General features: G+C 35.1%; 1 protein-coding gene across 1 annotated transcript; it reads right to left on the bottom strand.

The window, feature by feature from the left end:
- Positions 1-218: 218 nt before the first annotated feature.
- Positions 219-24,285, bottom strand: LOC124644697. The gene is made up of 5 exons (XM_047184206.1): positions 24,152-24,285; positions 17,860-18,074; positions 4,249-4,389; positions 2,026-2,196; positions 219-1,772 (listed from the first exon to the last, which is right to left on the bottom strand). Exons 2-5 carry the CDS (start codon positions 18,005-18,007, stop codon positions 1,699-1,701), a joined length of 534 nt encoding a protein of 177 aa, XP_047040162.1. The 5' UTR covers positions 18,008-18,074; positions 24,152-24,285; the 3' UTR covers positions 219-1,698.
- Positions 24,286-26,120: the final 1,835 nt, after the last annotated feature.

Below are 26,120 nucleotides of genomic sequence, written 5' to 3'. Positions count from 1 at the left end.
ATTGTATCGGGCTAGGGCCTAAGCCTGTCGGGGCTGCGGGATTGTTCGCGCGTGTTACCGCGGCACTGGTACATAAAGTGCTGAAGAAGGAACATGGTGGGGATTAGTCAGTAAGAGTCTGACATTCCCTCACGCTGCACCCACAGCGGGAGGGATCATTTGACATTTTGTATAATCATTATTTACTCTAACTTACAATAGAAAAATAAAATGACCAATTAACTTTTTAAATTCTTTATTTTATTTGATCTCAAACATTTTACTTCATAATTATGTTCTAAAAATTGTTCTACATTTTCAATTTTACTTAGGTAAATACATAGTTTCAATTTGAGATTTTTTCAATACATTAAAATCTTAAAATAGCATGAATTATTAATGTTTTTTTTTAATATAATTAAAATATGAAATCTTGTAACTATTTTATAAACTCTTTTATTTTTTATATCTTAAAATTAAACAAACAATATATTTATATTTTTAGTATTAATAAAAATAAACTCTTGAGGTAGGGTTACCATAGAAGAGGATAGTTATTTAGGATATTCTTTTATTCACCATTTTATTTTGTGCAAAAAAAATATAAATAAAATAATTTGAGCATTTTTTGTCAAATGAAGTGCAAATAAAAATTATTTAGCTTTTTATAATTAGTTACGAACATTGAGCTAAATTTATTTTTAAAAAGGCTTTTGCTCTTTCTAATATTAATTAAATGAAATATGTTGTTTCGTAGTGTTTTTAACAGAATGAACAATTTTTTTTATTTATTTGTCATTTTTGAAATTAATGCTCTGTGGTATAGATGTTTAAGTTTTTTTTTTCTTATTGGCGGCATTTTTTCATTGAAATCTTTTAATACATACTCTGTTCTTGCGTGTCTTTTGTGATTTCTGTTAAAAAAAAATAGTGATTCTTAATTTAAATGTCAATATTAATCCTATTTACATTTATAACCTTAATTTTAATGGACGTATTTAATAATTCATTTTCTTTATTTAATTTTTTATTTATTAATTCTAAGCAATTATTTTTTCTTTTCATTTAAAAGCTAAAACACGTCGTGTATTTGTACTAAAGTTTCGAGTGAATAAAAAAATAAGAAAATCGCAAATTTATACAATTTTAGCTTAATCTGCTATTTTTATTGTAAAATTTAATTTTACATTATGTCTCTTTACTTAAATTACTTCTATAAACACGTGAAATTACAAACTACAGAAAACTTTTGGAAAATCCTGGACTAGAAAAATCTTATTGTGGATTAAGTTCGCTCCAAACTTTTTGGTGTTTTGCAACTAATGTGTCTCTGGGGCTGCGGCTTGCCGGGGCTGCGGGAACGTTCGCGCGAGTTACCGCGGCCCTGGTACATAAAAGGCCTACGACGGAACATGACGGTGTTTAGTTAGTAAGAGTCTGACACTCCCTCACCGCTGCTAACCCACATAGGGAACGGTCATTTGATGATTTTTGAAGTTGTTAAAAAAAACCCTTCCCAGGTAGGGAACCCCTCATCCCTCACCCGTAGAAATATAATAAAAATGCTTTCTGCGCAGCGATTATTCCGCGATGACAAGAATTTTGATGAGAACTAATACACGTTTTAAATACCATTTTCAAAGTCCGGATTTTCCAATTCTTTAAAAAAAATGTGATGATTATAAAATTATAGGAAAGTAATTGGTGATGGTAGATAAATTAATTGGTTAAGATCTTTCTTATGCAAGAAACGAGGAAGATGGCTAGCAGAGACGTCTTGAGAATTTCGGCATCTGAAAAAAAAAATATTTGTAGATATAGACCATAAAGTTTGAACTGGATTATAAAACCATAGAGCTAACTTGATTATCCCAAAAGTTTGGTTGGTATTACGCTAATCTGCGTCTGATTTGAAAATTCTTCCAGTGTTATATAGCCCACTTATAGAGTAAAATATTCGCTTTTCGAAGATACTTTTTGGGAGGAATAATTTCGAATTAGCACCGGCAAAACCGTTAACAGAAGCTAGTATTAATAAAAACTAACCGTTACAAGTATGTTCCTTCTCAGTGAACCCAGTGTCAGCGTCACAGAGGCAGATCTTGTCCGTGGGTGCGTGAACCCTGAGGTGCAAGGGTGCCGTGCCGGTAATGTTCGGGGTGCCGCAGATCAACCCGTCATTACACTCGTCACTGTTCGCGCAGACGTGGTAGAGAGCTGTGGAAAGTATATACATAATGTTATTCATACTAATATAGTAAAGAGGAAATACATAATACATATTAGCAGCCTTTGAAAAATTCATTCACTGTTGTCAAAATACACTAGCTATATTTTGTACCGGGTACGGAAGCAAGGTTTCGTGGCTAACGGATCACACATGAAGTTCACCAGGGATTAACTTGCCATAATAAGTCAAAATTAAGAACTCATGTTTTTGGGTCTTGGCTGTTATTTCAAGTAACAAACACATTGTTTGTGAGTCTTTACTAATAGTAAGAAGCCAGAAACTCTGATGACTAGTGTTGTAAATTGCTAAAAAAGTATGCTTGTGTCTATCTGAGCACAAGCATATAATACAGCACATCCTTTTTGCATCTGGGGTTAAAAAAACGTGATTAATACTCGTAATTTTTAACTCAAATCTGACATAAATTGACCTACCTAAATCCATCAAATATACCGTAATCCAACCTTCATGTTAAAAAAGCTTAACCTTAAAAAAAGAGTAATAAACTATACATAATTTACCTCAATTTTTACAGGATTTTGCCCAATTGAAACCAAGATTATGGTCACCATACAGAAATTAACGTGAACCTTATAATATTAAAAGCAGCCTTGAAGCTTATCGGGACCGAATTATAAAATGGTCAAGCGTGAATTAGAATCAAGCACGAAGGGTTCCGTACAATTATAAGTGTTTTTTCTAGATATTGTTAAAAGTTCTTGAATTAATGCGAAATAGATGCAAAATTCATATTTTAAGGGCGAAAATTCTGCAACTTTAACCACATCAAAAAGAAAAAAAAAACACTTTTATGTATGTAGCAGTATGGAAGCCCTCTAAATTATTTGTTTTACAATATAATATATAGTTTACAGTATTTGTTGTTGTAGCGGCAACAGAAATATATCATTTGTGTTAACTGTCTAACTGTGAGATACAGCCTGGTGACAGAAAGCCGACAAAAAAATCTGCAGTATTCGAGTACTCTTTGTAATAAAGCTCCATTTTACCATTCAGCTACGGAACCCTAAAACCAGTTCATAGTCAAATTAGTGGCATACCTGCCCTCACGTGTTTAACAGAAATAAAAAGATTTCAATCTTTTTACTAAGTGCTAAGTAAAAGTTGTAATTTAACTAATAATTTGGTTTTAGCTGCTACAATTATGAAATTTTGACACGAAACCCGTTGTGAAATGTGGGTTTTTCAAATGTATAAAGTATATTGTTTTAGTTTTAATATGATAACGATTTAAAAGGGTAAAAGGTGAGGTAACTGTGGTCACTAAATAATTGTATTTAAGTATTTCATAATGAAATATCTCATCGTGTAATATTTGATTAAATAATTTTATATTTTTCAGGTTCAATCGCGATAATATTGAGGGTCATCATCTGCCTAGCCTTTTTCTAACACCCCTTACAACCCAATACCCCTTGACTTTCTGGCTTCTGACTACATGAAACGACTGACAAATTACGGTCGGGACCCATCAGCTTGTTGCTTCACCTTATGTAGCCATCTTTGACTTAGCCACGAGCTCTATTCGGCAGCCAAGTTTGAATAAATGATTTTTGGGTATCTTATAAAAGGCTAGGCTGAAGATGAGTCGTTTAACTTTAGTCTGCGAGTCACACTGGCCATTCACAGGTTGTCTGACACTCCCTCACGCTGCACCCACAACGGGAGGGTGTGGGTCCCGGCTGTCATTGAACATCCTTGGCAGTCGTTACGCTTAGTCAGAAACCAGTAAATCTGACACCAGTCTAACCAAGAGACATTGGGAGGTCAGATAGTCTGTCGATCCTTGTGGCACACTGGTACTCAGCTGCACGCGGTTAGACTGGAAGCCGACCCCAACATAGTTGGGAAAAAGGCTCGGAGGATGATGATGTTTATACCTTTAGTCTGCGAATGTCTGCGAATCACACTGTCCATTCACAGGTGGCTGGTTGTCTGACACTCCCTCACACTGCACCCACAGCGGGAGGGTTCATTTGATGATTACCTATCCAAGAACAGACAGATGGTGTTCATACCTTTAGTCTGCGAATCACACTGTCCATTCACAGGTGGCTGATTGTCCCCACAGAGACAGCGGGTCACAGGATCATAGTGGGTGCGCACACAAGAACTGCTGCTGATGCCAGCACACTCCGCTTGACGCGAACATGGTCGGGCTGTAATGTTAAAGAGTTATTGGTAAAATTGTGGTTAAATTGTGGGGTTGTAGGTGGAAGAGAGGAGGGCAAAGTATCTTAGGGTTGACGTTTAAGTTAACGGCAGTAAGAAGAGCGCGTCTTTGGAGTGTAAAACCCTATTTTGAAGGAGTTAAGTGCCTTCGCACACAGATTAAAATTCGCTAGCGGGATAGTTGCGTTCACATTGTTTAGATATTGAGGCCTGGGGGAAATGTGATTTAACAATCTGGGGTTAAGTACTAAGTAAAGCTGTCAAAGATTTTTTTCTAACTACATTACTAACTACCCACACCGAAACTCCTTAACTATATATCTATAGCATAGAAATAACTCTTGCTGAATCAAACATTTTATGCTTACTTATTTGGCTAAGCTAGACACAAATCCATGTACTGCATGTAGACTAATTGGTTTAGACTCACCAAGATACTTCGGACAAACTAAACGCTCGCCAGACTACAGTTACTGGTCTACTTAAGCATAGGCTACTGAATTAAAATCATTGTGCATGATGGTTGTGTACTAATATACCTACTTGTGATTGTTTATTTTTACTTATTCTATCTAGCTAGAAGTACCATACATAGCTAGTTTAGCATAGTCTTATAGTAGAGTCAGATTTCAATTTTCGCGTCTGACACCATTAAATTTGCTTCCTTCTGCAGAATATCTAAGCTTTTTAAAGTCAAAAGTCATTTATTAGGTACAAAATTCTGTAAAAAAATAACTATATATGGTAAAAAATCCCAAAAAAATGAAAAGGAGGCCACTATGTTAAGGCCTTTTAACTGTCATGCGTGTTTGCACGCATCCGTGCCGTAACCTATAAGTTTTTATAGACCCCCTGACCTTAAAATGTTATATAGAAGTCAGTCGTTTCAGCCTGAAAGCGTAACGTAACGGACATACAGTTTCTTCAGTATTAACAATACAGGAGAGTAAAACAAAGATTGTTTTGCTTGACAAAGCAGTCCAATCCGCGTCTCGCGAGAACTACTTCGCATTAGGATAAAAAGTAAACCTTCTTCGATAAATGGACTATCTAACACAGACATAATTTTTCAGACCGGACTAAGATTTCCTGAGATTAGCTCGTTCAAGCAAACAAAGAAACGAAAGTCTGCAACATTTAAATATTGCTAAGTTTAGACGAATACTAGCTATTTGCTTGTGGTTTCGCTCGCGTTCCGTGTCAACTAATGCCCGTACCCGAATAAAATATAGCCTATGTTACTCGGGAATAGGGCTGCCATCTCGAATTTCACCAAACCCGGACAAACATTAAAAAAACCCGGACATTTGGCGTAAATCGCATTTTTTCCCCGAAGGAGTACGATTTTTTTAAACAAAATAATACCTAATTTGTAATCCATTTACTATTAACACATACTTAAATCCAATGAGGTGCTTCCTTACATGAAAAGTGTCCGGGTTTTCCCCGGACACTTCTTGAAACCCCGCCCGGACGGCCCCCGGACGGCCTCCAAACGAGGACAAATCCGGGGAAACCCGGACGGATGGCAGCCCTACTCGGGAACAGTGTAGCTTTCCAACAGTGAAAGAATTTTTGAAATCGGTTCCTTAATTTCAGAGCCTTTAGGGTACAAAAAAAATATGTCCACCTCTTCATTATAATAGTACAGAACCATATACATATATGTATATAAACTGCTTCTATGCGGTAATCAATTATGTCACGTATATCTACGCTCCGACACACAACGGGTTTAGCAACCTTCGAAACACAACAATATATAACATACCATTCTAAATCACTGCTTCCGATACATATATTATCCCAAGATAAGTCAGGCATATTTATGCCTACCACTCGACCAACATTTGTCGCCAAGGTACACCAATACGCCAACATAGCGTGCTTAGATATGCAAATGATTGGTACTAACATAATATATGACACGACTGCTAAAGGTAAAAGCAAAGGTTAGTACAGACTCCATGAAAGTTACTGTCCCGTTTTTTAGCTTTTTTAGCTTCCACGAGGTTGGGTAGGCCTTGGAAAAATATAGTGGTGTTACTTAGTAGTAGAATAAATGGTTTTATGTGGGCATTAACCGTCTTACCACAAAAACTTTTAAACGTCAGTTTATGCCTTGTCTAAAAAAATGTCAAATTATGACGTTGACATACGGTTCATTTTGCAGCCAAAATTTTATTAGACAAGTGTAAAACAGGGGTTAAAGTTTTTGTAGTAAGGCCATAAAGGTTTACTTATGAGCGCAATGGGAAATTGTTACGGGTTTAAATGTCGACGGATAATTTTCGTTCTTTTCGAAAAAAGACAAACTTAATTGTTGAATCTCTCTCACAATTTTTTTTTACCTGACTCCCAAAAATAGTTACTAGTTTAAGAATGAAAGAAAAATACATAGTTTAAGAATGAAAGAAAATATATTTATTTACGAGAATATAACGCATAGGTGTACACAAAACTAACAAATAAATTAGGAAAATTAGGCCTGCTGGAAGAAATTTCTTTAAAGATAAGCTGTGCCCTTGTACTTTTTTTCTATTATTTATTCTTGTTTGTGTTTTTATGTGTACATAAACTGTTAAATGAATAAATAAATAAAATTAGCAGCAGTTCCAACGGGATGCGGGTGAAACCGCCGCAAAACTGCTAGCTATAAATACGTTTATAATTACAATGTTTTATGAATCTATAGATAATAAAAAAAAAAAAATTTTTCACCGCTAATGTCCGTCGAAAAACCAAAAATCATGGTATTCCTACACAAATGGCGTTTTAAGAATAGCTGGGCATTTTTTCTAGGTACAAGTTAATGTAGGCCTTAACTTGTACTTAGTGTTAGTTATTTACTATACCACTAGTAAGTATTTTAGGCGTCTAGATATTTTTGTGAATATTTTAAGCCTTGACTGGCTGTTTCTCGCGGTTTTCTCGCGTTCTGGGAGAACTAATGATCGTATAGGGATAAAATATAGCCTATGTTACTCGGGGAGAGTGCAGCTTCCCAACAGTGAAAAGATTTTTGATTAGGTCCAGTATTTCAGAGTGTTTAGGATAAAACAAATGTCATTTTAGCCTATAGGTACGTTATTCTGGAATATGTATAAGCTACGCTTTGCTCGAGACTTGGCTGGGGCACTACCATGCCCCCAGCTTACTACCGAGTTTCACGAAAATTCATCCAGTAGTTTTTGCGTGTAGAAGGATGAAATCCAAACATATAAACTTTTGCGTTTATAGTAGATCTGAAAAAAATGTTTCAGTGTTAAGGCATGGAAGCAAAACCGCGTGTGAAAGCTAGTGTTAAAGAAATGCAAATTACATTATAAAGAGGCTTACAACTAGATTAAGAAATTCCATTTACATTCTTACTCGCAAAAATGTACTTTAACTGTAACACTTTAGAGTCGAATTCACAACACCACAGCAAAAATTCAAAGTCCAGATTAAAATTTCAAATCAGCAAGATACAGTAGCCACTTGGAACCACATATCCATTTTAAACTGACCTCGCATTACTTTATAAGAACGTATTATCAAGGGGTCAAGATATACCGGTGATTGTTACGTACAAATCTAAACCGCTTCCAACTGGTATCAGCGCCATCTATTATTGAATAGCGGAACTAGGTTGCTGAATATTTTAACTCGAAGGACGTTTGGGGGAAAATTGATCTGTTTTCGTAAATGTTGCGTGTTGTAAGTATTTTCGTTTTTAGGTCAACTTGGTTGTGAAAAGGTGATGTTGTAAATATGGGGTTAGGTGAAAAGTATTTTTACGTTTTAGAGAACGAAATTAGAATGTCTTGAGGTTTTCAGGCGATAAATACATTAAAAAAGTGACTATTATAACTAAATAATGTACGTAAAACCAAAAATAACATTAAAGAAGATTTTGAAGGAAAAGTGACGTGAGTGAGTTGTTGATTGAAAAGAAATTTGGAGTAAAGGATGCCGAGAAACAACGCATGAATAAAAGAAAAGCAATAAAAAAACAATACTCTTACTTAATATTATAAATGCGAAAGTAAGTAATGTTTGTCGCGTTTCCATGCCGAAACTATCGCATTATATTTTTTTTTTCTTAATGAACAAAACAAAGTCAAATCATTTATTTCACTTAAGCCTTTACAAGCACTTATGAATGTCAAAAATATAACTAAGTTGAATCTAGTGGCCCATTCCAAAAGTAGCTTCCTGTGGAGAAGAACGGGCAAGAAACTCCATGGTTAGGTACTCTTTTTAAAATAGCGTTTAAAAACAGTTTGTAAATGGCACTAATACTACTTACATATTACAAATTATAAATATAATTTCAAGTTCCTTCGGGACGCGGGTGAAACCGCAACAAATAGCCAGTCCGCTATAAAGACTTTTTTATTTTTAAACAAGGCATTACTTGTTACTTGTCAAGTTCAAGTACATATGAAACTCGAAACATTAACAGCTAACACTAATTCTATCTGCATAATTGCACTCAAAGAAAATAACTTCGCGTTATCAAGATCTAACTGTCAAGTTAGGGGTTTTTAAAAAATGTTATAAAACAGTAATTTGCTGTATAATCTTGCAGTTTGTTTAAAATTACATGTATGGTTAAAAATATATAAAAGCTATATCCCTACTAATATTATAAATGCGAAAGTAACTCTGTCTGTCTGTTACGCTTTCACGTCTAAACCACTGAACTGATTTTAATAAAATTTGGTACAGAGATAGAGTTGACCTTGAGAAAGAACATAGGATAGTTTTTGTCCCGGACTTTTGAAGAGTTCTCTTGGAAACGCGATATAACCGAACTCTACGCGGGCGAAACCGTGGGCGGAAGCTAGTAAATCAATGTTGGTTTAAAAGTTACAGCGGCTCTGCTACACAAAGGGCTCCAGAAAGTACAAAGATGGGATTTAGTTTAATTTATACATGCATACTAATACAATAAAGAGGATTTTTGTTTTGTTTTTTTTTGTACCCTAAACGCTCCGAAGCTACAGAACCTATTAGAAATATTCTTTCACTGTTGGGGCGCTACACTCTTCCCGAGTAACATAGGCTATATTTTATCCCGGTACGGGCAGTAGTTCCCACGGGACGCGGGTGACACCGCGGGAAACACTTAGTAAAATATACTTTCGACAAAAATGAAAGTCTGTGCCTCATTGAAAGCTCGTAGACTTTTTCGTGGTCATCGCTACGACGTAGCTTCAAATGCTACGTTGCTACGACATAGGCATTCACTGTCGTAGTCAAACGCTTATTTCGACGTGACGCAACATTTTCTTTTGTGTTCTTTCTTATGTACTCGCTTATGTATTTCCTTATGACTTCTTATATGTAATTTTCCTATTTACTCCCCCTACATACTCGTTTAAGTGCTTTCCTAATATACTTCAGGATGTACCTGAATTTAATTAGAGAACTTTTAATTTTTTTTTTCTTACAAAATACTTTTTTCCACTGTTTAGTCTGCAGTGTTTATGCAATTAATATGAATTTTCAGCTATAAGATGGATGAAACGATAAGGATTTAAAGGCCTGGGTCCTATTTTGAAAGTATATAACACTTCTAGATTTCAATATCCGCTTATGTACATAGGATATATCGGGTGTGTCGTTCACAATCACATTAAATGAAATGCGTTAATATACTACTTAATATATGTCGATTAACACAAACAAAAAAGAAAAGTACGTAAAAATAAAAAATTGAATTTTTCAAACAAAGTAAATAGAATAAAAATGTGCGAAAATTAGAACACCATATAAACGTCACTCATTACAACCAACTTAACTTCTCCCTTGAAAACTGACAGCTGTCAACTGATCAAAACATTCGATACTCCTAACTTTATCTCTGCTTAACACATGATGTTGTAAATTATAAAAACGAAAAATGACTCCTGTGGCCAAACCACTGGATGGATTAGTTAATTTCTTTTACAATTCGCCATAGAATATCATAAAGTATATGTGATAGGATTTAATGTGATTGTGAACGACACACCCGATATAAAATTCTAGCTTTCATGTAAAGCTGCAAAGTCTAAATACCATAGTGCGTTTATACATCCCGTTCCAAATACAAACAGCTATAAACTTAGAGGTCTCATATCTTTTATATTGTCTATGGATTACCAATGAGTGGTACACTATGGTACAAAGCTATAAAAAAAGTTTGCATGTCGAATAACTTAGATTTAAGTATTAGTAAAGTTATATAAGCTTTGGGTTTTATGTGTCAAACAAAGGGATATGAAAAAAATATATATTTGAAGGCCAATACCTATTTAACTTTTCTAAGTACAATGTACAAACGCCAGCAAGTCAACCTAACCGAATCTGTCAAATTTTACCAATCGAACATTACCTTCTACTATTGTGATAAGGTTGAAAATCTATTGGAGAAATTTGACAGATGAGGTAAGTTGATATGAGAAATTACAGACTTCTCTAAGTATATTTTGGATACCAATAACTGTTTAAAGGTGAAGGAAAATATCTCGAGGAAACCTGGACTATAAAGTCTGAAATCACGACTCTCGCACGTGATTTTTTTAAAGAAAATCGTAAATTCAATCAAAGCTTTCAGTCGGTTAGATATCTACCAAATACCTGATTATTGTTATATGCGTACTTTACGAGGTCTCGGGTTCGATTCCCGAGTCGGGCCGAAATCGCTTTGTGGGTTTTAGAAGACTTTCACAAAGCAGCCTGGAGCCTGGAAACTGGTGATTGATACACCCGTGCATCGGAGAGCACGTAAATGTCGGTCCTGCGCCTGATCTCTCGGTCTTCGGTCGTGTCGGGTTACCGTCCCATCGGGCTAAGAGAGTTAAGGAATAGTGAGTGCACCTGTGTCTGCGCAAATGCTCGTGCACTATAATATGTCCTGCGTAGTTGGCTAATCTCCTTACATGAGAACAGCCGCCGTAGCCGATAATCGGCTAGGAGGACATCATCATCACTTTACCATTCATTTCCATACTGATTTATAAGCCCCAAACAAACCGTGTATAATAATTATGAATATTGAATGGTGACTGATATTGACAAATTGATTTACATAAAATTCGGACAGTTTCCAATAAACTATACCTATTATTATACCTTCTATACTAATCTATAGCTATTTAGATACTAATACTATAAAGAGAAAAAAATATGTTGTTTGTTTGTAAAGGTTTGTAGGCTCCGGATTTACAGAACCAATTTGATAAATTCTTTCACTGTTGGAAAGCTACATTCTTCCCGAGTAACATAGGCTATATTTTATCCCGGTACGGGCAGTAGTTCCCACGGGACGCGAGAGAAACCGTGCTAGTAGGTATACTATGTACCTACCCGAGAACCGTACAAAGATTTGAAACCGTAAAAGACATAGTTATATTCATTCATTAATATTGTTTCTGATTCGTATATAAATACACAGAAACTGACATTTTGACAAATGATCTTTGCCGTATAATAATGGCGCCCTTGAAACAATAACATTACGTCAAACGTCAAATATGATATATGATATTCAAATCGTATTGTGAATATACACGCATAGATATTTTCTGCGGTTTCACCCGCTTCCCATAGCAACTACTCTACATATGTAGATTAGTTTACAACTAGTCAAATTCAATACTTTTAAAGAGCTATCAAAGGTGTTTTTCTATGCAATTTATATGAAAATGCAAAGAATGACGTCATAGATTTTCGGGGAAGTATGGAATGCAGGCAAAACCACGAAAAATACCTTGTTTATAATATTTATAAATAGGTCTGTATGTCAGTTGCATTTTCAGGCTCATTCATATTTCTTATGCCTATTTGAATTCAATTGCTTTAATGACAGTCCTGCTTGTGATCTCTCCTCGGTGGTGTCGGATTGCCGTCCCATCGCGCTATGAGAGTGAAGGAATAGTGAGTGCACCTGTGTACAAGCAAATATGTCCTGCTCGTGCACTATAATATGTCCTGCGCAGCTGGCTGATCTCCTTACATGAGAACCGCCACCGAGACCGAGAACCGTCTTTATTATACATTCTATTGCTAAATATAACTCTAAAAGAACAATTACTTAATAATTACTAACAATAATAAAATACTTACATTAACTGTAAAAACACAATTAAAATTATGTTATTAATTTGAAAAACGAATGACTGAAAACCATGCATTTATGTTTTATAATGGCTGACTAACCAAAGAGTATTTTAAGTGCCAGTTGCACCATTTAACTATAACGATAAGGGTCAATTCCCACTGAAAGAGCAGCGGCCGGCAGCGGCCGTAAGAGCACGGAAAATGTAGGAGCGCGGCGCGGTGCGGCGCCGCGCGGCGCCGCGCGGCCCGCCGCGCTCGCGCTCAATCCCTTGCAATTACGGCCGCTGCCGGCCGCTGCCAGCCGCTGCTCTTTCAGTGGGAATTGACCCTAACCAAACCATAAGCAACCGTATACTTGCCGCCCATTGGTCACATCGGCGATTTGACAACTGAAAATGGTTCGGTTATCGTTATAGTTAAATGGTGTAACTTACTGTAAGAATTTTTCTGTTTAATTATAAGATTTTTAGTGGAAATACATTTATAGGAACTTTGAAATTTTTATGTAATTCTCTATGGTTAGAGGAAAAGTGTTAATGTGCCAGTTATTTTGCATTGAGTAGTATCTATGTGTAAATCGTGCATGAGAGAATAACTCTTATAAATAAATAATTATTAAAAAAGCCATAAGTCTTATTCACTATTATATTACCTACAAATGGTGTCCCTATTAATAAAAGCGTATATAATATTCTAAAGTAACCCATTTTCTACATAGCGTCTCAACCAAAGACTATAATACCTACATACTTTTTGGTCTCAACGAACTTACCAGGCACGGAAGTCGGTGCTACAGTGGGCCCAGCTGTATTACTTTTTCCAAAGGTAGTGAGACCATCAGATGATCCCATCATCCAGGTTAATATAACCACCAATAACATGGAAGCCATAGGTTCACGCCGACACCACATCTCAACGCGGGAGAAAATATACATCCTTTTTGTCTGAAAACTTTTTTGCACGCTTCTGTTTTGTCTATGGTTAATTTGGCGGGAGAATTGACGTTTCGTTGTTGAGTTTGAATTTGGAATTATATTGGTTGGTTTTGTTGACTAATTGTGAAAACTAATTACTGTCAAATCTACATTTTATTTGGCTAATTATTCTAGTCTACAATACAATTGAGAAATTGAATATCTCAACTTAATATTGCACTCAAACTACATTTTAAATTAATGACCAATCGTATGAGATGAACCAATAGGAAGTGTAAGAGAGATTCCCCCTTGATGAGGCACTGTGATGCACACGTCTGTATCTCGTGGTGTACTCGCTCTAGCAATCAGGGGCCCGATTCTCCTAAGTTAATAATGTCAAAATCGAATAGAAATCGAATCGCAATATGATCGCAATAGCAGTTTTAACCATATCGGGCATTCTGCTACTAATAAAAGATCAATCGTATTCGATTGACATTTGATTGGTGTGCGATTGGTCTGCTATTTTGGTAATTTTGGTCTATACGGTAGTTTGCTGTACAATCATTTTGCAATCGTAAATCATTTGCAGACAAAATAATTCATTATTGAATGACAGAAAAGGATAAAAACGTTTAGTTCAAAGAAAAAAATAGCGGAATGCCACATACGCTTCAATCGTAATCGAGTCGGAATCGGATCTCAGTCGAATCGAGTCGAACGTCAATCGAATGTTGCTTTAAGTAAAATTAGGAGAATCGGGCCCTCATAACACATTGCGCGCGAACATTACTAACATGTCCGCGACACTGCAACCTCCGCGCGAACACATGCTAGCTGTGGACTCGCGCGACTCGTACATATTATTTGTTCGTGAACAATTTTGGTGGAATCCCACGTCAGATGCCGTCAGGCGGGTTTGAGAAACCTCAGACACTAGGGCTTGTTAGGTGATTAAACCTGCAGCTCACTCGATAGATTCGGATGGCCGATTTAGTTCCAATAACGTTAAATATTTATTTGGGGAGTAAGATGTGGTGTGGTGTCGGTAGTTCAAGTATGGCAATCCATGTTTTGTTTGTACTGTGATGGTTTGAAATCTTGTTGAATAGTTTGTTTTATCAGTACCTAACATTTAACTACTGTTTGTACATGAAGAGGTTTTAGTCTTGTTTATTCTATGAAGTAGGTAGGCTCGCGCCAATAAACTTTTCATTTTTGAAGTTAGTGCGCGTTTGTTCGTCCGCTTTGCTTGTCCGAAGTTGGCTACTATTGCTTCATAATAGACTAACAAAACACTGCCGCCTTCGTGTAACATCAAATAGCTAACTTCAGGAATGCAAAGTTAAATGGCGAGCTGTAGTATAACGTTGCAGATAGGTATATGTATATCTTTGATCTGTATTTATAGATGGTGAATCATATAATTTTTTCTTAGAGCATGAATTTCTCACTAAGCATCTTACAAATAAGTTTGATGAAAAAAGTAGCCTACCTGGTATTCTTGTAGTGTTGTAAATCTGTAAAAGAGTGCCTAAAATGCTAACCTTCTCCCTTAAAGTTAGATAATAAACAATGGACTAAGCATTCCTTATCCAGCACATAGTGAGAGTCAAAACAGTTGTGAGGCTATCTAGAACATGCTATACTTTTAACGTATTCTGTTTACTGACTATACTGTTTTAATCCAGTAAGTATATACAACAGTTTTACTGTCAAAAAGAAATAAGACAGCCACACGTTTGTTTTGTCTCTCGATTTAAATGAAAACATCAATGTTTTTTAAGGTTTAAGTTGTAAAATAATGCCTAAACACAGATCTCAAGCGTTTTATGGTGGCTTTCAATAATTAATTCATCTGTCAATTTGCTTACTAGAGATATGAATTTGACATTAGGTGCTAGAGGCTAATGTCAAAATTGAATCTCTACCATAGACATAATATTAGTAAACAGGACTGCGCATATAAACCCAAAAAACGAGCCGAGTGAAACAGTTAGTACGGAGGCTGTCTGTCCCTTTCTAATAGGGTGACTATGAGATTAAGCTATGTGAGACAAATCCGAATTTGCTAAGATTATTAAACGCAGATTAGTATTGAAGTTTTAACTTACGCAGTTTGTGACCTTAAGATACTTATAAAGGCTTTTAATAATTAGCGGGAATTAGCAGTATAAAAGCAGGAAAATTCGAAGTGAAAACTGTTTTTTTTTATTTCTACTTCATATATAGACTGCTGAGCCATTTATGTCGCCTTTCTTCATTTTTTGGGAAGCTATAACAATAGTACAACAGTTTTAAAATCCATCACCCATATTTTCACTCATTACAAGAATTCATGGGCACCCTAGTTGTTTGGTTTACGAAAATGTTATTATTAGCTAACCTATGGAACGATATATTGCAACCACCATAGGGTTCACTTTTACAAGTATAAACGCAACACTTTTTAACCATTTAAATAGTTTAAATTGATTTAATACAAAAAATATAAACAAAATTTTAAATGCTGATTACGCGCCAAGAATGTTCAGGGTTACCGCCAGAAAAAAAAAAACAAAATAAAAAGAAGACGGATCACAATCCATACAAAATTGCCCCACGTCCTATAACAAAGTGACGTATCTCAAAAAAAAGATAAAAGTGTTTAAAAAAATATGGCATACTCTCTAATTCATTTTTTTTACACCTTCATACGAAAAAAATGCTTTAAAAATTGTTCAGGCGCTGTTATGAAAACATCGTTCATAGAACTATGAATGGACTATTTTATTAAATTATTATTTTGTTTGATAGGGTATACCTCACAGGTGGTCCCATAATCATCAGGTCAGGATCTGATGATGGAAACCCGGAGAAATTCAGGGAAACTTTTGAAAGTTGTAGGCATGCGCAGGATAAAAACTTGACTATAAGATGTATGTCTTATAACACTATGCAACAGTGAAGATTCGGAGCTAACCTGATGATGGAGACGAAAGAAGGTCGAGGGAACTCGACAAGTGAATATGTAAACTACCTCGTGTTTGGGTTTGTATTATTTGTATTGAATAGACCTTTGCAACAGTGAAGGTTTGGAGCTGATCCGATGATGAAGACCAGAGAAGGTCGGGGGGACTCGACAACAAAATATGTAAACTACCTCAGAAGTCGGTGTCTAATGGATGTACCTAAGTTTATATCCCCACCGACTTCTAGGCCGATGCTCCTAAGAATAGTTTTTTTTGGGAATCTGTTTTATTTTATTGTAAAAAGTTTTTTTTTTTTTGGCTTTTCAGTGTCAAGCACAGTTGTCACTATCCGCATAAGTGGAAAGTTCTCATCAATACGAATAATATAAGCCCAAACACGAGGTAGTTCACATATTCAGTTGTCGAGTTCCCTCGCCCTTCTCTGGTCTCCATCATCAGATCAGCTCCAAACCTTCACTGTTGTAAAGGTCTATTCAATACAAATAATACAAGCCCAAACACGAGGTAGTTTACATATTCGGTTGTCGAGTTCCCTCGACCTTCTTTCGTTTCCATCATCAGGTCAGCTCCAAATCTTCACTGTTGCATATTGTTATAAGACATACACCTTATAGTCAAGTTTTTATTCTGCGCATGCCTACAACTTTCAAAAGTTGCCCTGAATTTCTCAGGGTTTCCATCATCAGATCCTGACCTGATGATTATGGGACCACCTGTGAGGTATACTCTATCAAACAAAAAAACAATTTAATAAAATAGTCCATTAATAGTTCTATGAACGACGTTTTCATAACAGCGCCTGAACAATTTTTAAAGCATTTTTTTCGTATGAAGGTGTAAAAAAAATGAATTAGAGAGTATGCCATATTTTTTTAAACATTTTTATCTTTTTTTTGAGATACGTCACATTGTTATAGGACGTGGGGCAATTTTGATCCATCTTCTTTATGTTGTTTATGTTTTAAGAATAATAATTTAAATAATTAATTTATTCGTATAATAAATAAATGCGATTTTTATTAATTTGTTGACTTACAATTGTTAAAATAAGATAAAAATATATGTGATTCAATTGTTTTTTTGGGAAGACAAAACTGTTGATGACAGCATTTTTTTATGCTGGCAAGGTGTTAGAAAGAGACAAACGGCCTCCGTTCTAACTATCCCTCTCGGCTCGGATTTGCCTCTGTGTATTATGCAACAAATTTAGCACCTTATTGCGTTGGAATAGAGTTCATTTTCGTAAATATATATTTCGAGCGTGCGCAATCTTGTTTATTATACTACATCTATGATCTCTACTAAGCATAAATAAAGATAGATATATTATTGAAATCCGCGGTTAGTATATAGCGTTAGTTACATGCTTTGACAATTGGCTTATATGTTTGTGTGTGTATATATGTAACTTTGTATGACAGTATGAAAAGCAGAGTTTCTGTAAGTATGTATAAAATATAGTGTTTGAAATTCTTACCCGGGGCCGCTGAAGTAGTAGCTGGCTTTGGTGGGTCTGTATTCGCTTTTCCAAAAGAAGAGATGCCGAAAGCATCTGTACACTGTATATTTAGCCAACCGATTAAAATTATAGGCAGTATGGCAACCAAATGCCGTTTGCACCACATTTTTTGACACTTTCTGCACCTTGTAAACTCTTTTCTTGGTAAAAAAAGATTTGTTACAATATGCTGTCTATAAGAAAAAGGTTATGTATGTTATGTAGTATCTTTGTCTATGGAATCAAAATGGCCGATATTTGCCGCCAATTTGGCTGTCAGTTTGACAGTTCCTATTTGTGATGCTAAAGCAGTGTTTTTTGAGCGATTTTGGCTAAAATTCTGTTGTGTTAGCCTACACAGGTAAAGATTTTTTTGTATAATAACAGGCACTATAGATGTGTATTTTGTGTTAGTTTTTTATTCCTCTGAATTATAACAAAATTGACGATCGGTATTTCAAAAGAAGTTACTTCAATTATATTTAATTCTGTTCAAATTATTTTTTTGTTTTTCCGTTATAAGTATAAATAATATCAATATTGAATGTACAATTAAAGGCTGTATTTTCAATCGTCAGATAACTTTTTATCTGAAGAATACGTTTGACGTTTTGACAGCTTTTGAGTAGAAAATACGTCAAACCATAATTTTATTCCCAATATAGATAGAAGTTAATTGACGAATGAAAAATCGGCTGTAAAATGTATGTAAAAATATTCAGAGGAATTGTATGTGTTAGATAGTAATTGTATCTAGATTCTAGGCTCAAAATAGTCTATGTATGAGGTTTGGCATGAAATGTTAAGTTTTCCTGGTTTTTCGCCAAAGAGTTTCTATTTATATAATGAGACAAATCAAAACAATAAAAATGGCTATAAAATTAATTGTCAAAGCTCTTAAACCAATGAGATCTGAAATTATTTTTTAATAAAAAATAAAAAAAATGAAAAAAAGATGCAAATATGTACAAGGTATTAAAGTTTTAATTTCGGAATTTAATCTGTACATGTTTTTTTTTTATTTAGTTTTTTTATTTCAAACAAATAAAAAAGGTCCCATTACATAAAAAAATGGCTTACCCGACGGTGGCGTTGGTGAAGGTATTTTGATGGGGTTTTCAGTTTTAATAACGCCAAAAACTGGACTAAACGCACCGAAACATTGTCCAATCATCCATATTAACACGAAAACGGGCAAAAAATTACCACATTTCACTTGCCACATTTTTTTTCGTTTTTTTTAGCAATTCTTGAAAAAAAATTTTTTTTGTAATTTTTTAATTTGTTTAGTGTTAAAAACGTGGTAAGTGTCAATTTGTATGTACAATATATACAGTATGTTCAGTGTTTAACGTTATTACTCCTTTGTAGGCATTTTCTGTTAAAAAATCACGCCAGTGCATGGGTAAACATTTTTTTTCATATAATGGGACAGAATCCTCTGTTAGTACCTGTAATAATTATTAAAAAAAAAACTCATGCGTCACTAACACTCGAAAAACACACATGACTTATCAAATCCAAAAAAAATGTGTCACTCAAATATTTTTTTTCAAGATTTTTTTTCAAAAAAACAGTGAAAAAATCGGTGTTTTTTTTGTCTAATTTTGTAAAAGTTCAGTGGTAGTGCAGTGTGAAAATGTCCCATTATATAAAAAAAAATATATTTACCGGGTGGGGCGGTTGGGGCTGCGGAGGGCGGCTTCGTATTTGAGACCCCAAAAGTGCTGAGTGCTTCTGAGGAGTACCCGGTCAGGGATGCCAACACGAGTGGCAGAATGAGTGCAGCGACTTGCTTCCGGCACATCTCGAAAATTCCAAACATTTCCGTATTTTATTTCTTGTTTTTGAACGTTACGTTCACGGTTATCGGATGAGCGATGGTTTTTCCTTTATGGGATGGCTGTTCGAAATTTGAATCTGACATTTGGTGTACGATGCGTCAAAATACTTTTAAAAAAGTTTGTGATTTTTTACAAAAAATGTTGAATGAGTTTGAAATCTATAAAAAAGAACATGCATATCATTTTTAAAAAGTAATTTGACGCATTGTATCAAAAGCAACTCATACTAAGACAATAGGCATGGTGCATGAAAAAAATTATTAGTCTGTCTTTTAGACAACCTTTAAATAATGGACACGTATTTTTTCTTTTCTCTCACTAACAAATTAAAACGAAGATACAACACGACTGAACTTACACCTACGGCTCCCTATAGGTACAGTACTTCTAAAAATCTAACGAATTCGAAAAATTTAAGATCACGTATCGCGTACGTTGATCGCGTACTTTTCTTGAAATAAATTGACTTTCAATATGGCGTCTCGCCAATTTATATGATATAGACTAGAATAGGTGACCAACAAAAATGACAGTAAATATTCGTCAATTGAAACATTTTTTAGCATATGGTGTACAAAGAGTGGGCCGGAGCGTACATTTTGAACCATCTTAAAACAAACGCGACATCCCCACTCTCAACCATTATTGCGTTATATCTAAGTAAATATTTAATGTATAGTTAAAATAAAAAATACGTATCCAATATTATTTACCAATCTAAAAGACGGACTAATAAGAATTATTTTTTAACCTTGTCATCACGCCTATTCTTAAAGTTCATTTCTTTCATTGATATTTCGATAACGACACACATATTGTAGTACGAATTGCTTTTGTAATAATTATTAATAATAAGTCTGCCAGCTAATAACACAATAAGTCAATGACTTGCTATTTGAAAGTCGAACCGAGGTCTACAATTATTAAAATAACCAGGGGCCCGATTCTCCAAACTTTACTTAAGCGACATACGATTCACATTCGCCTGAGATCCAATCGCGACTCAATTACGATTGAAGCGTATGTGGCATTCCGTTTTTTCTTTTAAATAAACGTTTTTATCATTTTCTGTGATTCAATCATGAATTATATTGTCTGCCTAATTTACAATTGCAAGATGATTATAAAGCAAACTACCGTATAGACCAACATCACCAAAATGGCAGACCAATCGCAAACCAATCGAATATCGTTGGAATACGATTGGTCTTATATTAGTAGCAGAATGCCCGATATGGTTAAAACTGCTATTGCGATTCGATTTCTATTCAATTTTGACATTATTACTTAGCAGAATCGGGCCCCAGTCCATTCTTTTCACGTCATATTACTAATAGCGACTTTACGGCAGCCATTTTGAATTTCATTAACTGTCAGAATATAAATGAAAGCACGTTACTAAATATAAAAAATGGTGTATGATGGTGATATTTTATTTTAGTTAATTTGTTATAAGGTGTAGGAAAGATATTTATAGAAAATTTTAATACACACTGCAGACTAAACAGTCTGCCGACAGTTGATACAATGGTTGGCGCTTTTTAAAGAAAATCTTGATTCCAATGAAAGTTTTTAGTCATAATGCCGGCTGAATACGTGATCCTTTTAATGTGCGTACCTACACATTGATTTATGAGTACAAGCAAACTATCGGCCGACTAAAAGTTTGCAGTATGCGGGTTAAATAGTCAGACCGTAAAAGTATTTTAGTTTAGTTAGTTTTAATTATATTTTTAAATAGGCGAAGGAATGGCCGTTTTTGAAACGTCAAATAGTAAACTTGTCTATGATAGATATCAATTATTTTTTGTTATTTTTCTGATAAAATTTACAATATTAGATATTGTTGTCTTAATAAATACATAAACAGCCTGTTTAGTAAATAAATTTAGTATGTTTGATCAATATTTAAAGAATTAGAAAGTATTACTCGTTGGAGTTGCAAATAAAAATATAAAATACACATAATATGTGTATTATGTTCTTTTATACAGGAATGAATTTTATCCAGTGCGCAAACTTTGTCAAACTATAGTAAAGTAAGTTTTATAGATACGTATATTTTTATTTTGTCGTGTTTTAGTACAAAAAAGAAAAGTTATTGATATCGAAAGATGTTTATTTTGTAACCGATTGTACGGTCACAGTCGTCGTAGTAGGCACGGCGGCAACGCGAAACCGGTTTACTGACGCGAGCGCTGCTCCAAGCGCGTAAGAATAGTTGGTATCCATATTTTGCTGATTTTAGGGCGGACAAAATAATGAAAAAAATTTTTTTACTCATGATGCAGATATGTTCTGTTAATGATTCTGGACCACCAGTTTTTTTTTGCGCACTGCTTAAAATTAATTCCTGTAGAGCTCTTTTGACAAACTCAAATTGCAGTTTTAGCCTTACTTATATTATATCGAGGGTCTTTTCGTTGCGTAGGTATCCAATTAAATATTGACCAAACAGGTAAGAAAATAAAAGAAAATTTGTAGGTACCTATTTGTAACTGAGAGTTTACCACACACATGCCAGCCTTATTTAGTTTTTACTTTGAGAGAACCTGACTGGGTGACAATCTATTGTTTTTTTTATTGTTTCGGAAGGCACGTCAAATTGGTCCCGGCTGTCATTTCAACATCTCTAGCAGTTGTTACGGCTAGTCAGAAGCCAGAAAGTTTGACAACCAGTTTTACCGAGGGGAATCGGATTGCCTGGGTTCAGCAGATAGACCTCGTAGTCGGATTCGACTCTCGAGGTGGGATGATATCTCTGTGGCCTTTTAAAAAAAATTCACTAATAAACCATGAATTTTCTGGGAAGACAATGTAAAGCCGGCGTCCTCGAATGCTACTCAGTGGCAGTCGTTGTTACAATTCCACGTCAGAGGCCGTCAGGCGAATTTGAGGAAACTCTGACACTAGGGCTTGTTAGACGATGAAATCTGCAGCTCACTCGATAAGCATGAGCTGACAATTTATTTTGAAGTACCTAAGTTTAGGCTTTCATGTGTATGGTATTTATAGAAAAGAAGTTTTTTTTTTATAATTTATCGTTTTGTGAAACACTTTTAAGTTCTACCTCTGTTTGATCAACATATCCGTGAGCATTATATTAATACTAGCCGTTTTCCCGCGGTTTCACCCGCGTCCCGTGGGAGCAACTGCCCGCATCGGGATAAAAAGTAGCCTATAGCCTTCCTCGATAAATGGGCTATCTAACACTGAAAAAAATTTTCAAATCGGACCAGTAGTTCCTAAGATTAGCGCGTTCAAACAAACAAGCAAACTCTTCAGCTTTATAATATTAGTATAGATATACTCAATAAAATAAAATAAAGAGGATTTTTTTTTGTGATGTGAAGGCTCCAAATCTACTATGAACCGATTTCACTGTTGGAAATCTATACTCTTTCTCAGTAACATAGGCTACATTTTATCCCGGTATGGGCTGTAGTTCCACGGGACGCGGGTGTAAACGCGCGAAGGTGGCTAGTAAATTATAATTAAATAGAACATAGTTGATCAATCAGAGTGGAAACGAATTCGTGGTTTTATTATTTACATTTGAGTATAAAATATTAAAATGGCGGAATCACCACTTCTGAATAACCAGTCAAACTTATATTAATATACTTAAAATAAGTAAAGATTAATTTTGACAATATATCTGTTGTTGTATAATATATTTGCAATTAGAAAATGAATTTTGACATGAGCTACATACTATACCGAATGTTTTGTTGACAGCTGTCACAATTTTCAATAGAAAATATCATTTTTTTTGGTTTGATTGACAGGACTGTCAACTGCACCAAAAAACGGTTGGGGTATGTAACTCATGTATGACAATATTAAATCTCTGATCAAACAAAAGATAGATAGATTATAGAAATTCGTTGTTAATTTTGATAGAAATGTTTTTATTCAGAAGTGGAGACTTACGCCTTTGATATTGCACAAAGCAGCAGTGAGTTTTAAATATAAAAAGCTATGTTTTTATTATTGTAAGTATATTCATATTTTTAAAAGATTATAGTGTAATAAATATTTGATCTTATTTTAATTTAAGGAATTTCAACTTGACACTAGAATTTGATTCAGTAAATTTAAAAAAAAAACTTAAGTTTAAATAGATACTAATCGGCCGTTTAGAAAATATTTAATAAGTTCACCAAAATCTAGCATCAAATTAAACGTAAGTAATTAATTTGTTTGCCAAAAATATTAATACAAGCTTCACAATAAATCCTGCTTCCTGAATTTTCAAAAAACCATTTTAATAAAAAAATACACTTACAAAAATTTCACACATCAAAAAAATTCAAAAAGCAGGAACGAAACGCCAAAAAAAACAGTGCAAAAGCGTGCGTTCGCATTTTAAAATACTCATTTTAAATTAAGATTTAGAATTCCATTTAAGAAAGTAGAGAACAAACGTTTCTTTTTTTTCGTGGTTTTAAAACTGTTTAGTTAAAATGTCTTTTAATCGCGGTTATTCTATGTGGTGTCTAGAAGAAGACTGATTTTGTTTAATAGTTACTGTATGTTCGTCTGGATTGCACGATGCTTGACGCGGTACTAGCTAGCAAGGTAGCTTTGCAAGGTTGCTAGTTTATTCGTATACAGGTTGCAGTAAAAAGGTTGTATAGGCCTTTTGTTTGCCGTTTTTTTTATATGGCTTTGTGATGGACAGTCCTTTGAAGGAGGTTGTTCAACGTTATTGTTTTTTTTTTATTAAAAGGAGGTTCTATGCGAATCTTATGACATTAATGCGATTTTTTCGAAAAATTATTGTCTGATTATTGTGAAAGGCTTTCACGTACTCGTTTGCTTAAATAAGTTATTTTTAATAATGTCATTCATATACCTAATTTAAGAACCTAATTATGATCTGATGGTATTACTTTAGTTCCTTTAAGATTACATGAAGCTCTGATTGGAACGTGCTAATAATGTACCTCAAAGTATTTTTTTATGTCTTTGTTTAATTCTTTAATAGGTTGTTTCAATTCAAATATTTTTTGATTGTCGATTGTCGTCCCATAGCGCTAGAGTGAAGGAATAGTGAATGCTGCTGTGTCTGCGCAAATGTTCGTGCACTATAATATGTCCTTTGCTCGCTGATTTCCTTATATGAGAACAACCACCCAGATCAACAATCGTTCTGGACACCATTATTATTAGGTACTAATCCTTCTTCCTTTAACAGAACTGCGACAACTTTAGCGAATTAACCTTTGCTTTTAACAAAAATTAATCCAAAACCAACCTTCATATAAAAACACCCTGTGTACAGTATTAAATTAGGGGTCGCCCCACCGCTGTATATTATAACGAAGTACATTTCGGGGTCAGGAGGGGGGTAGTTTTATATTATCGCGTATTCTAACTCTTTGTTACGAAACTCTATGCGTAGAAAAAGGTTATATATGTGTATGGTAAACGGCATTGGCTATGTACTAAGGAGGTTTTATTCTTTATAAATACTATTTCTATAACAGCCTTTTAATCGTCCCACTGCCGGGCTGCGGCCTCCTCTCACATGGAGGAAGATTGAGCGCTAATCACCACGCTTGCTCAATGCGGGTTGGTGATTTCAGACTTTATAGTCCACATTTAAATATGTTGTTTTTTATTTAATTATTCATCATTGATCTTATGATAGGGAAATATTAAAACTAAGTATCAAAATATTCTAAGTAATCAAAATATATAGAGTTTCTAAGTATCAAATTATATAGAGGATGGCATTACAACAGAGCTACTAAAAGCAGGAGGAAAGCCCGTACTGGGGGAGCTCCAGAAGCTTTTTAATGCCGTCCTGTTTGAAGGGAGAACTCCAGAGGCGTGGAGTAGGAGTGTTGTCGTCCTGTTCTTCAAAAAAGGAGACAAAACCCAGTTGAAGAACTATCGACCCATTTCCCTCCTAAGCCAAGTCTATAAGCTGTTCTCAAGAGTGATCACGAACCGACTTGCGCGAAGACTCGACGAATTCCAACCACCGGAGCAGGCTGGGTTTCGGAGCGGATACGGCACCATAGACCACATCCACACAGTGCGGCAGATTATACAGAAGACCGAAGAGTATAATCAGCCCCTGTGTCTAGCATTTGTGGACTATGAGAAGGCCTTTGACTCGGTTGAAATCTGGTCTGTTCTGGAGTCCCTGCAGCGTTGTCAAGTAGATTGGCGATACATCCAAGTGATGAGATGTCTCTACGAAGCCGCTACAATGTCCGTCCAAGTACAGAATCAGCAAACAAGGCCCATACCGTTGCATCGAGGAGTGAGACAAGGGGATGTTATTTCCCCGAAATTGTTCACTAATGCAATGGAGGATATGTTCAAGACGCTGAACTGGAAAGGACGCGGCATCAACATCAATGGCGAACACATCTCTCACTT

The sequence above is a fragment of the Helicoverpa zea genome, chromosome 30, assembly GCF_022581195.2.
Source record: "Helicoverpa zea isolate HzStark_Cry1AcR chromosome 30, ilHelZeax1.1, whole genome shotgun sequence".
Lineage (NCBI taxonomy): Eukaryota > Metazoa > Arthropoda > Insecta > Lepidoptera > Noctuidae > Helicoverpa > Helicoverpa zea.
Note: the sequence above shows the minus strand (reverse complement) of the source record. Positions and strands in the feature narration are given on the sequence as shown.